General features: G+C 46.9%; 1 protein-coding gene across 17 annotated transcripts in view; it reads right to left on the bottom strand.

The window, feature by feature from the left end:
* Window positions 1–11,431: 11,431 nt before the first annotated feature.
* The window catches only part of FGFR2 (fibroblast growth factor receptor 2), a 99,978-nt gene continuing 99,169 nt past the window's right edge, over window positions 11,432–12,240 (bottom strand). For 14 of the 17 annotated variants that reach the window (XM_073904094.1, XM_073904095.1, XM_073904096.1 and 11 more), the window contains one exon: window positions 11,432–11,806. In XM_073904094.1, the coding sequence (XP_073760195.1) occupies window positions 11,642–11,806 (165 nt within the window). In that variant the 3' untranslated portion in view covers window positions 11,432–11,641. Of the gene's footprint in view, window positions 11,899–12,240 lie in introns of all 17 variants that reach the window. The other 3 variants (XM_073904092.1, XM_073904093.1, XM_073904105.1) reach the window with 1 other exon arrangement.

Here is a 12,240-nt window from a genome sequence, read left to right as displayed (position 1 = left end):
CCCCCAGCTCCCTCCTGCTCTCCCTCCTCCCTCCTCCCTCTCCCCACTCTGCACAGGCACTGAGGAAAGGTCCTAGAAGAACATAGTGAGAAGGCTCCCATCGACAAGCCAGAAAGGGAGCTCTCACCAGAATCCAAATCAGCTGAAGCCCTGATCTGGGAGTCCCAGCCTCCAGAACTGCGGGAAATTCCTGTTGTTTAAGCCACCCAGTCTGTGGTATTTCGTCGTGAAATGAGGTTTCGAGCTAAGATAAGCACAAACTCAGGAGAAGAGGGAGAAAGAGCAGCCTCGCTGGGGCTGGTCACCACCCAGGGTGCATGATGTTGCCCTCAACCCTCAGTTTTCATGCCTAAACACCCTCCCCCCAAAATCTCTTCCACCTTCAGAGGAACACAAGGGATCCTATTCCCATTCCACGGAGACCTGAGCTGAGGTCCATCCCAGTCAGCTCAGGTGACGATTTTTCCTTAAAAACTGACCTTCGCATGGGCAGATGTGCTCAGTTTCCCTCCTGTGAGTGTGTATGTGTGTGTGTGGGGGGGGGGTTCCTATTGCTGTTGCCCACCAGAGAGTGACCCTCAAGTGTTCCTCTGACCTGAGGTCACTTTCGTCAGCGGGTTCTATCCTTTGAGAAAGTCGGGTATGGGTCACCCCCTCACCCAAATCTCGCCCATGAGGTTAGGGACTGACTGTGGGGCAGTTACCAGAGATGCAGGTATTGAGAAGACTTCCGGATCTGGAATCCGGCCGGCTGGGATCCATACCTCCCTGTGGCAACTGTGATTGTGCACATGTTGGGTGACCCCCTGCATCTGCCTCAGGAGAGTGTTGTGAAGTGTGAGAAGATGCTCAGAAGACACCCTACCCCCACCCCGCCCCCCACAGCTGAGTTCCCTTCTCCTCAGGGCCAGGGAGGCAATGGGCCTTACTGCTCTCGCCTAGCCAGTACCTGGCACACCAGAAAGCGCTTGAATGAAATGGAAGCTCCCAGCAAATTATTTCATGAGTTCCAGCCTTGTTCTCTGCCAACTCGATTGTAACATTATTTGAGAGGGCCAGCAAGCCTCAAATAGCCCGCCCTCCACTTAGGTCGCAGGTTGAGTAGCGCCCCCCCACAAAAGTAGGTCCATGTCCTAACCCCTGAAGCCTGTGAATGAGAATTTTGGGGGAAACAGGGCCTTGGCAGATATCATTCAATTAAGGGTCTCAAGATGAGATCCACCTGGATCATGTGGTGGTCCCTAAATCTGCTGACAAGTGTCCTTATCAGAGACACCCAGAGGAGGAGGGCCACGTGAAGACGGAGACAGAATGACAAGCCACCAGCTAAGGAATTCCTGGAGCTACCAGAAGCTAGAAGAAGCAAAGATAGATTCTTGCCTTGCTGAGACTTTGACGTGGGACCCTGGTCTTCAGAATGGTGACAGAAGACTTCTGTTGCGTTAAGCCACCAAGCTTGTGGCAATTTCTCACGGCAACGACAGGAAAATGGAACACCCTTTAGGACTATTTCAACAATGGATAATAACTAATACATCCTCAAATCCCGAGCTCAGGACTGGCCCCAGAGTACATAACTTGGGGCTGGCTGGTTGGGTCAAGAGTGGGAGAATGAGCCTAGAAATTGTCCCAAAGTGACTTCACAACCTGGCTTACAGGGCCGTTTCTGAAGGTACTGTCCCCTTTTGTCCTTACCTAATGCCAACTCTACCCAAATGGCCTTTCCTCCCCCGGAAGCAGGGTGTGACTACACATTTCCAGAATGCACTGTGACCCTTGGCTCTGCCAAATGTCAAAACACCTGCCTCACGGGAGCTAAGTTAAACACCCCGCTGGAGCCTCCCTTTGCACAAACTCTGATAGCCTTTCAGCTTTCAGGACAGACGGTGCTCTGTGTTCATCACGTGGAGCTGTATCCAGCAGCCATGGCTCCAGGCAGCAAGAAAGGTGCGGTGCGACTTCTTGAGGGAGGGGGAGAGATACTCCATGTTCCTTCCTACCTGCCAGGGTGGGGGAGGCGGGGTGGTCAGGAGAGGTTAGAACGTGGGGGGTCCGGCGGACTGCTGGGGAGGAGGGCTTGGGACGGAAACTACTCGGGCTAATAGAACTCTTGGTGGTGGTGGGCCAGCACGGGGTGGCTTGGTAGTTTGGGACACTCTTTGCCAAACTTCAGCCCCTCAAATGCAGCAAAAACAACCAAACCACTGGATTTGCATAAAAGCAAGGTACTTGCTATGCATAAGCAGCTCCAAGTCACTTCCCCAGGTCCCCAAGCCCCCTTCCATGCCAACTCCAGACCCTTAACTCATCCGACGATGAAGAAATTCTGGAACCACCCAGGACACCCCCTTCTGTCTTAATAGCCAGCGTGCTCTCCTGTAGGTAAGGGGTTGATCTGAACTCTCCTTCGAAGATGCGCTTGAGTCATGTGGAGATCTTAAATACCCAGGGGGAGTTCTGAATGTTGTTATTGTTCTGAAAAGCTGCGAAAGCCGAGTCTACAAGGGTGCCTGTGCACACACACGCCACCACACGTACCCGCCTGGCTGCTGCCCAGGGGCCCCTTCTGGAGTTCTCCTTGGGTTTACAGGTGCCATGTAAATCAGGCCAGGCCAACAATGTGTACCTTTCAAGGAACACGACTTACACCATTGCCTTCTCCCTCACACTTGTCCCAGTGTTTGCAAAGGGTCTAGGCTTTCACCCTGGGGATCTGCCAGAAGCTCGGCTTGCCCAAAGCTGCTATGCACACCCACGCTGCATTTCCCCCTCATCTCTGTCTCCTGCCCTTGACTAAACTCACCTGCTTTCCGGTCAGAAAAATAACAGCTTAAGTGTTTGATTTGCTTTAACCCTCATTCAGAAGACAAGGGAAAAGCTGAAACCAGATCCACGCATTTTTATTAAAACTCTCCAATACCTGTATGCATGGGATGGCATATGTAGATTTTTCCGCGGATCTGCTTACGCAGGGGAGTTGCGTGCTGATGTACGGGGCGAGTGGCCCTGTCAGGTCAAGCCTGACCTTTAGAAATGTTCTGAGCTCCAGTTCTTGGGAAGCAAATGGAAGTCGTACTCAGGTGGTGTGGGCAGGTGAGCTAAGGCAGCCCCAACATGATCTGTCCGGCAATGGCCTTTGTGTTCAAAGAAGAGTTCGGACAAGGATGTGTGCCTCCCACCTCGTCCATGAAAATCCTACTGCACACAAGAACACCGGAGTGGGGATGGAAAATAAAACCCGGCCAATGAGATTGGGGTCATCCTGCCCCCTGAACTCGGTGTTCCCAGCCCCGCCGAGGAATACAGTGTGACGGTACAAAGGTGCTCCTTCGCTGGAAAAGATCAAATTTACTTCCTGCCAGACGAGCATCATTCAAATCTGAATGTCAACCTCTCACCTTCCCTGCTTCTGGAAGAGCCACACTATTTATTTAGCCTTTGGTTTGCGGATCTCTTTGGCAACCTTGTTTGGAAGAGCACCGGGCATGTTGCTACATGGCGCTCCAGGGGAGAAACGGCGCCAGGAAGGCTGGTTTAGACACATCACATTGGCCACTAACCATCTCCAGAGGATCTTAAAACATCCTGCTTGGCCAAAGGGTGTTGCTCATGACTTTCATCCGCACCCCCAGGCCTCTCTTTCAAGTGGACCCCATTCTCTAATGCGTCACCCATTTTCAGGACCTCTTTTTCTGCTGCTGTCCTTGCCCACAAGCCACCTGCGTGAGAGCCTGGCCTCCCTCTAACTGGTGTCTCGTTATCTAAACCAGGGGTCAGCAACGTTTAGTAAAGGGTAACAGAGAGTAAATAGGTTCAGCCTTGTTGGGCCATGCGGCTTCTGTCAAACTCTTCAATTGCCGTCATAGCGCTAAAGCCCCTATGCATGATGCATAAATGAATGTGCGTGGTGGCGTTCCAATAAAACTACGTATGGACACTGAAATTTAAGTTTAATGTAATTTTCATACATCATAAAATACATCTTTTTTTTTTCTTTTACCCATTCCCCCCATCCCCCTCGCCTCTAAAACCCTCAGTTTGTTTCTCAGAGTCCATTGTCTCTCATGGTTTGTCTTCCCCTCCGATTTCCCCCCCTTCATTTTTCCCTTCCTACTATCTTTCTTTTTTTTAACACATAATATATTATTTGTTTCAGAGGTACAGGTCTGTGATTCAACAGTCTTACACAACTCACAGCGCTCACCATAGCACATACCCGCCCCAGTGTCCATCACCCAGCCACCCCATCCCTCCCGCCCCCCACCACTCCAGCAGCCCTCAGTTTGTTTCCTGAGATTAAGAATTCCTCATATCAGTGAGGTCATATGATACTTGTCTTTCTCCGATTGACTTATTTTGCTTAGCATAATACCCTCTAGTTCCGTCCGCATCGTTGCAAATGGCAAGATTTTGTTTTTTTTTTGATGGCTGCATAATATTCCATTGTATCAAGATATATCTTTTTTATTTTCTTTCAACCATTTAAAAATATAAAAGCCAGGGGCGCCTGGGTGCCTCAGTCCAAAAGCATCCCACTCTTGGTTTCCATTCAGGTCATGATCTCACGGCTTGTGGGATCCAGGCGCGTCAGGCTCCGTGCTCAGCCGGGAGTCTGCTTGAGATTCTCTCTCCCTCTCTCTCTACCCCTCCCAGCTTGTGCTCTCTCTCTCTGTCTAAAATAAATAAATCTTTAAAAATACATAAATAAAAAATAAATAAAAATGTAAAAACCTTTCTTATAGCTCATGAGCAGTACAAAAGCAGGTGGTCGGCTGGATTTGGTCTGTGGGCCACCGTTTGTCCACCCCGACCTACTCAAGAGCAGGAAAGCTCTCCCACTAACCACACCCACAACCCTAGTGATATCACTGCCCATTTTGCGATTTAATGTTTTGACTTTGCCTTTTTCCTTCACAGCTCTGGCAGCTACTGGGTGATGGCCAGCAATAAACCAGGAACGTCTGCATTTTGGTTAAATCTAAAATCCAACCCAAAGCAACCAAAGGGCTAGCTAGTCTTATGGGGAGTAACAATGATGCCAGGAAGGAAACTAGGTTCTGACTTCCTCTCCCACTGGGTGAGTGTATGCACACTTCACCTTTTTCTAGAAGAGGCAACCAAGCCACAGCATAATTTGAAAGGGTAGCTCTCAGGCTGCATAAACTATCCAGCCATTTTCTCCCATTTCCACTCTCCCAGTACTCACTGCAGGAACGAGATATGCCCATGGTCGACCAGAACGCTTAATGAACTGCCCCACGGAACAGAGCATCTTTCAGCCTCTCCAACCCTGTTGGTAACTTACATTCATGTCACAATTCCCAAAGATTCAGTGGAAGAGCCCCTAAACAATACACAACCCTAACCCTGGGAGAACACTGCGTCAGGCCTCCTCCACTTTTTCCATGTGATATTTCCTTTTGTCACGGAACCCATTTGGATTTGCTTGTAACAACATCACATGCAGAGCTGGAAAGGAGCATCCCTTGCAAAAACCCTCCTGAACTTTTGCTTCTGTTCTGGTCAGCCTTTTAGACCATGGTACTTCAACCATTCAGCAGCATGGTCCATACAGTTCTGAACATGTTGAATTGTCCCTTAAAGCACAGACAGGGCATTGCCTGGCAGTGTTTATAGATCAAATTCTTGTTTAAAAGGGGAACATAACAGGTTGAATGTCGTAAGCATAATTTCATTTTAAAAATTTTTGAGCACTTTCTTTGACTTAAAACTTCAATGATTTTTTTTTTTTTTACAAAAGTAGGAAAAGACATCGCCCTCATGAAAGTCACAGCTATCTAGTAATCTCATGAATCAGTTTCTTCAGTAGTAATTATAAACATATAGGGGGCGCCTGGGTGGCTCAGTCATTAAGCGTCTGCCTTCGGCTCAGGTCATGATCCCAGGGTCCTGGGATCAAGCCCCACATCGGGCTCCCTGCTCAACAGGAGGCCTGCTTCTCCTTTCTCCACTCCCCCTGCTTGTGTTCCCTCTCTTGCTCCATCAAATAAGTAAAATCTTTAAAAAAAATAAAAATAAACATATATACACAGGTATACTTTCTGTCTTTAGATCTATATCTGGGTATGTTTACATCTATAAAAAAAAAATGATAGATATAGAGAACTACTAAGGTGCTCCTGTGTGGCTCAGTCAGTTAAGCATCTGACTCTTGGTTTCAGCTCAAGTCACGATCTCAGGGTTGTGGGATCGAGCCCCATGTCAGGCTCCATGCTCAGTGGGGAGTCTGCTTGAGATTCTCTCTCTCCCTAATAAATCAAATCTTTAAAAAAATAAATAAACAGCTGTTAATATTTGAGGGCTATGTAGCAGGCACTGTGTTCAGTGTTTCCCAGGTAAAATCTCATTTAATTCAACAATCGTTTGAGAAAGAGATCATTTGTCATCCATTTACAGAATAAGAATATGTTTCCCCCTCTATTCTTAATTTACAAATCCGTAAGTGTTCTCTGTTCCTTTCCAAATACATGGTGCTGCGGACTTTGACCTGAAAGGGATTCAGGCAAGGTTTGGTTAAGTGCTCTCAACTAAGGAATTAGAAGAGAGAAAGAAACTAAAAAGACAGGGCCCAGAAGGAGGCAGTGTTCTGAGCCATAGGAGGAAAGATCACTTACCTGCATATGTATTTTAAGCCCAATTCTGTCACTCAGCTGCTACATACTCTAGGATTCAGCTTTGCAAATTAGAAGAAATCCACAGCCTTTTATTTCCGGCGTCCCTAGATAATGGCAAGGTGGTCAACACTCATGGTTCTTATAGCCACTGTCTTCTTTCTACAGCACCTCGTGTGACCTCTGAGCCAAGACCCTGAGGCAATTTTGAGCAGCTCATCAAAACCCCTGGAGCCCTGAGGGAGCAAGGACACAAGAGGGGCCACTTCCAGAATGTCTCTTAAGCCGTGGAAGGCTTCTGCAGTCTGTGCCCCACCAAGTCATTTCAAGGCTTCCTGGGGATGAAATGTGAGAGAAGATAAACTTGGCTTTCATCTTTAAAAACATCAAAAAATAAATAACATCAAAATGCAGGCTGGATAAGGAGGGCTCTGATGTGCAAACGTAAGTAATGGTGCATTAATCAGTCCCAGTGAATTGCTCAAGCTCACCAGACTTCATAAAACTGGGGACACGGGACAGAGATACCCTCTAGGATTGCAGCCAGAAAGCATGTCTGTTCCTTTGCATCACATGTCAGTGCTTCCTTCCTTTCTCGGCCAAGAGGAAATGATCAATCTCAGCCCCTCCACTCCACGAGGCTCCGCCGAAGCCCCCTCAGCTATCTTGGCCATTTTCTAAGTGCAAAAGCTGGCCAATTATTTGAAGTTAAGTATTTTGTTCTAGAAAACCCAGTAAGGTATTCTGTATCTTTGATTCATGATCAGCGTGGTATCTCTTCAGCTATTAAATTCTTAGGAAGACAGTCCACACCCACTAGGATGGCTATAATAAAAAATACCGACAATAACAAATGCTGGCAAGGATATGTAGAAATTGGAACTCCCCTACATTGCTGGTGAGAATGTACAACAGTGCAACCACTTTGAAACAATGTGGCAGCTCCTCAAAAGGTTAAACACAGTTATCACATGTCCCAGCAATTCCTCTGCCAGGCGTGGACCCAAGAGAAGTGAAAACATATGTCCACACAAAAACTTGTCCGTCAGTGTGCATAGCAGCACTATTCCTAATAGCCACAAAGTGGAGATCCAAATGTCCATCAACCAATGAACAGAAAAACAAAATGTGTCTATTTTCACACAATAGAATATAATTTGGCAAAAGAGGAATGAAGTGAGCAGCTGGGTGGCTCAGTCAGTTAAGTGTCTGCCTTCGGCTTAGGTCATGATCTGGGGATCCTGCGATCGAGCCCTGTGTCGGGCTCCCTGCTCAACGGGGAGCCTGCTTCTCCCTCTCCCTCTGCCTCCACCGCCCCGCTCGTCCTCTCTCTCTCTCTCTCTCTAATAAATGAATAAACTCGTTTTTAAAAAATGGGAATGAAGTACTAAGAAATACCATAAAATGGGTGAGTCTTGAATACATTAGGCTAAGTGAAGGAATGGCCAAACACAGAAGACCACATATTGTACCATTCCATTTCTGTAAAATGGCTAGAATGGGCCAATCCACAGACGGGAAGCAGAGTGATGGTTTCAGGGCTCAAAGGGAAAAGGAAAGTGGGAAGTGATTGCTCATTGGTACAGGGCTTCCTTTTGGAGTAATGAAAATGTTCTGGAATTAGATGGTGGCGATGGTTGCATAACCTTGTGAATATACTAAAAAATCACAAATGTACAAAAACCAATTCTTAGAACACTATTTAGAGTATGGTATGCCAGAGCTGAGCTAAGCTCCTGTAGGTAGTCCTCACTGTTAAGACCAGGAAGCTGGTGCTAACTACTTTTGCAAGTGAGGAAAGGACTGTCCAGATAGAATCTCTGACTTGCCCAACATCACCCAGCTTTAAGAAATAAACCAATCCAAATCTGTCTCCACCCACCATCCTCTACTGCATAAGGCTACATTAGACCATTCCCAGCCACGTGACCCTCAGCAACCTCCAGTTCCTGATCTGTAAGAGCAGAGACCTCTGTTCTCCACCCTTCTGGAGCCTCAACTACAGCACCAGCTCGCACGCAGACCAGGTTCTTGTTTCCCAATTGGTGGTTGGGTCCTCAAATCAGTGGCCCTTCAAGACTACCAGATGTTTGATTGTAACTGCCTGTGGGATCAAGGAACTTTCCACAAGATCCGATGGAGGGAAGCTTCCTGAGGTGAAGAGGGATTGAGAGGCTGAGCAGTAGAATATGTGCTGCCGAAGCGAGCACTAGAGAGGCTGAGCAGTAGAGAAGGTAAACCCAGCCCAAAGGAATCCACAGAACCCTCTAGAAGGCCCCATTTCTCTGTCCTCCTCCTCCATCCTCCCCAGCCTGCCTGAGCCCATCACCAGCTACTTTCTGCCCGAGCCCATCACCAGCCTCTTGACTACCAACCTTCCCAGATGGAGACGGAAGAGCCAGACACTACCCACTTCTCAGCGAGATGCCTGAGATTTTTGGTTCTTCGTAAATGAACCGATCTCACCTCACAGTGCCAATCACACTGTGGTTCAACTAATTTCCTTAGGTTTGGTGGGGGGCGGGAGGGGGCATAAGCTCCAGGATCCTATCACACCCTGCTTCCATCTATTTATTTGGGGGCAGGTCTCAAAAAAGAAGTGTTTCTCATTCTTCTTATGCACCTTACTGACTTCTCCCTCTGGGTGTCAAATCTTTCAAAATAATTCAAAAACCCAAACGGCCAACAGCCAGTACGGTATTCTAATCTACATGGTCTCCTCGAAAGCTGCTCCCTCAGTCTCAAAAGCATAAAATGCACACCAGTTATTTTCCCAGGACAATGGGCCACCCTCCAGATGGCTGGCCAGACTCTCGTTCCACTAATGGCCTCCAACCCAATGAAGAGCCTCAACGTGGCACTTTTTAACCATATGGTTCTGAGAGCATGGACGAATTCGGGCTATTTCTGTCTCCCTTTCCTGATATGGAGGCTGGCAAGAAGACATAATGGGACCCTGAATCGTAAATTCACATTGTTAGCAAGCAAAACATCATTTCCCTCTTCAGATTCTTGGTGGCCTGGAAACAGGTCAAATTATTTTAAGATTTGTTCAAGCTCTCTTTTTGAAATGTTGAAGCCAATTCTACTCCCCGTACATCAGGAGGAAGCCAGTCTACAAGGCTTCAAGACCCCTCCCCAATAGCCAGATCATCTGAACCTCTCCACTCATAGCACCTGCCATCCGCAGGACACCTCCCTGTTTGCAAAGCTTTGCCCACGCCATCCCACGTTTGCTTTTCCAAAAGCTAAAACCCAGAAAGATACGACACCTTCGGGGTCCCAGGAAGCAACACAGCCAGAGCGGAAACCCACCTCCCCTGACTTCCCACCGGATCCACCTGTCCCAGGTACTGCTGGTCCCGGCCAATCCCTGTGGCAAGTCACCGGTTTGTAGCCGACAACGAACCTTCCCAGCCCTGCCTTTCAGGCCATCACACCAAACAGCACTGAGTCAACACCTCTAAGCACAGGAAACCATTTGGTGAGACACGAGTCTTAAAAAAATAAGCTGCGTGACATTTATTTTGTCTTGTTAACATTAATATCTGTAGAAACATTTTTTATTGTCAGTATAAAAATTAACAGGATTTATTAAATACTTTCTCCAATTTGTAACAAGTAGAATCAGTGTAATCTGCACGTGGCATGACTATAGCAGAGTGAGTAGGTGTTTCCAAAGCAAAACACAATCCTTTCATACAGAACGCACAACATGGCAACGTTGTGTCTGACGCTGGTATGAGGCCCAATCTTTTGGTGAGGTCCTGCCAGAATTAGACAGAAGCAATCCCTTAAAAAGATGGAAGTGTCTCCAAAGACTATCAGTAGAACAACTCAGGGTTTCAATTCTAAAAGCCTTCTCTAACGCCAATGAATCTGGAAGCCATGATCAAAATCCACTGAGGAGAATACAGGCTAATCTGATTAACGTGCAACTCAGCGCAGAAGACCAGCTGCCGGGGAGGACAGTCGGCTATCATCTCAACTAAGGTCCATCCTCAAGGAATGGATTAAGGCATCTTTTTAAGAGAACGCTGGTCCCATTTGTCTTGGGAAGTCCAGTTAAATGTTCCTTGGGCCCAATGACAGAGCTGAACAGCAAAACAAAATACTCTCTTATTAATGGGTTTGTTTCCTCTTGGCATTTTGGTGGTGTAAGAACAACCATCTGACAGCAGGGTTTAAAACAAATAAATCAAAACTTCATTTTCCCCAAATTAGTCATATTCTGTAAATATTCCTCTTTTCAAAGAATCTGATAACTAGTTAAGTCCAAGCAATAGATTGACTAGTCCGATGTGCTGCTTGCAAAGAAACGCCACTTAAATTACAAAACAAAAACAAAAAAACCCCACAAAACTATAAATGATTAATTGTTTTGTATATTACCAATTCATTAATAAATTAATGTTATACCATTTTCCCTGAAAGCAAAAGTATTCTTCCACCTCTGCTCGGTGAAAATTAAGAAATTCTGTGTAAGAACAGCATTTAGGAAATAGCTATTACAAAAAGAGAGACCAATTTTCTAGGTGCATTGGGACATCCATTTAAAATCAATACAAAAAATAATTCCTTGTAAATATATAATATATATTTATACATAATTTGAATATATTTACATACATCCAGCACTTATATACTGCAGTTGTGCCGTTGTGTGTGCTGACATATATTTTCTCCTATTATTACAAAATTCACAAGGAAGGCAGAACCTAAGTTTGCCTCAAGTCCAGCTGGTCCACAGCCAGTACCCACAGTGGGTCGTGGGCGCGTGGTGGCCCATGGCAGTCCATGGCCCCAGAAACATTCTTCTTCTCCAGGTGAAGATTACAAGTTTCCAACTGTATAAATTCTTTACACGTGTGCCGATTACTTTTCCGATTATTTACTCCTCTGATCCATATATACAAGCGGAGCCAACAAGCTCCTGGAGGCATGGCCTCCCTGCTCGTGTGGCTAGCTCCCTGGTGCTGTCCTGTGTGGGAACGGAAGGACAAGCTCATTCATGTTTTAACTCTGCCGTTTACATGTGGGTACTGAGGAAGGCAGGGTTCGTAAGGCATGGGGTCCGGAGAGAAAACAGAATCGTCTCCTGAAGAACAAGAACTCCTTGTGTCAGGGTAACTAGGTGAATACTGTTCGAGAGGCTGACTGAGGTCCAAGTATTCCTGAAAGAAGGGAAGAGAGACGTTTTATTTCATCTCGGGTCAGGATAACAAGGTGAATACGGTTCGAGAGGTTGACTGAGGTCCAAGTATTCCTGAAAGAAGGGAAGAGAAGACCTTTATTTCAAATGCAGGCTCTCGAGACGCTCTATCGGAGCTGAAGACTCAGAGACCTAGCACCCCCCCCCCCCCCCCAAAAAATCTCCCCCAGACCCCCCCCCCCCTTTATTGACTCTAGGCTGCCCTTAACCCTTCTCTTACAATCCATCATGAACAAACAAGAGGCAAGGAGGGAATGGGAAAATGCTGAGCACTCCGGTCCACTCACACAGACCCCCAAAAAGCGGCTTGCTACGCGCCTCCTCGAGGGGGAGCACACTGTTCAAATCCGAGCCCCCGCAAAATGAAAAACACGTAACGTGTTATGGAGTCCGGGG

The sequence above is a fragment of the Callorhinus ursinus genome, unplaced genomic scaffold, assembly GCF_003265705.2.
Source record: "Callorhinus ursinus isolate GAN/ISIS: 27379988/994484 unplaced genomic scaffold, GSC_fseal_2.0 scaffold20, whole genome shotgun sequence".
Classification (NCBI taxonomy): domain Eukaryota; kingdom Metazoa; phylum Chordata; class Mammalia; order Carnivora; family Otariidae; genus Callorhinus; species Callorhinus ursinus.
This window is presented reverse-complemented; position numbering and strand designations above follow the sequence as displayed.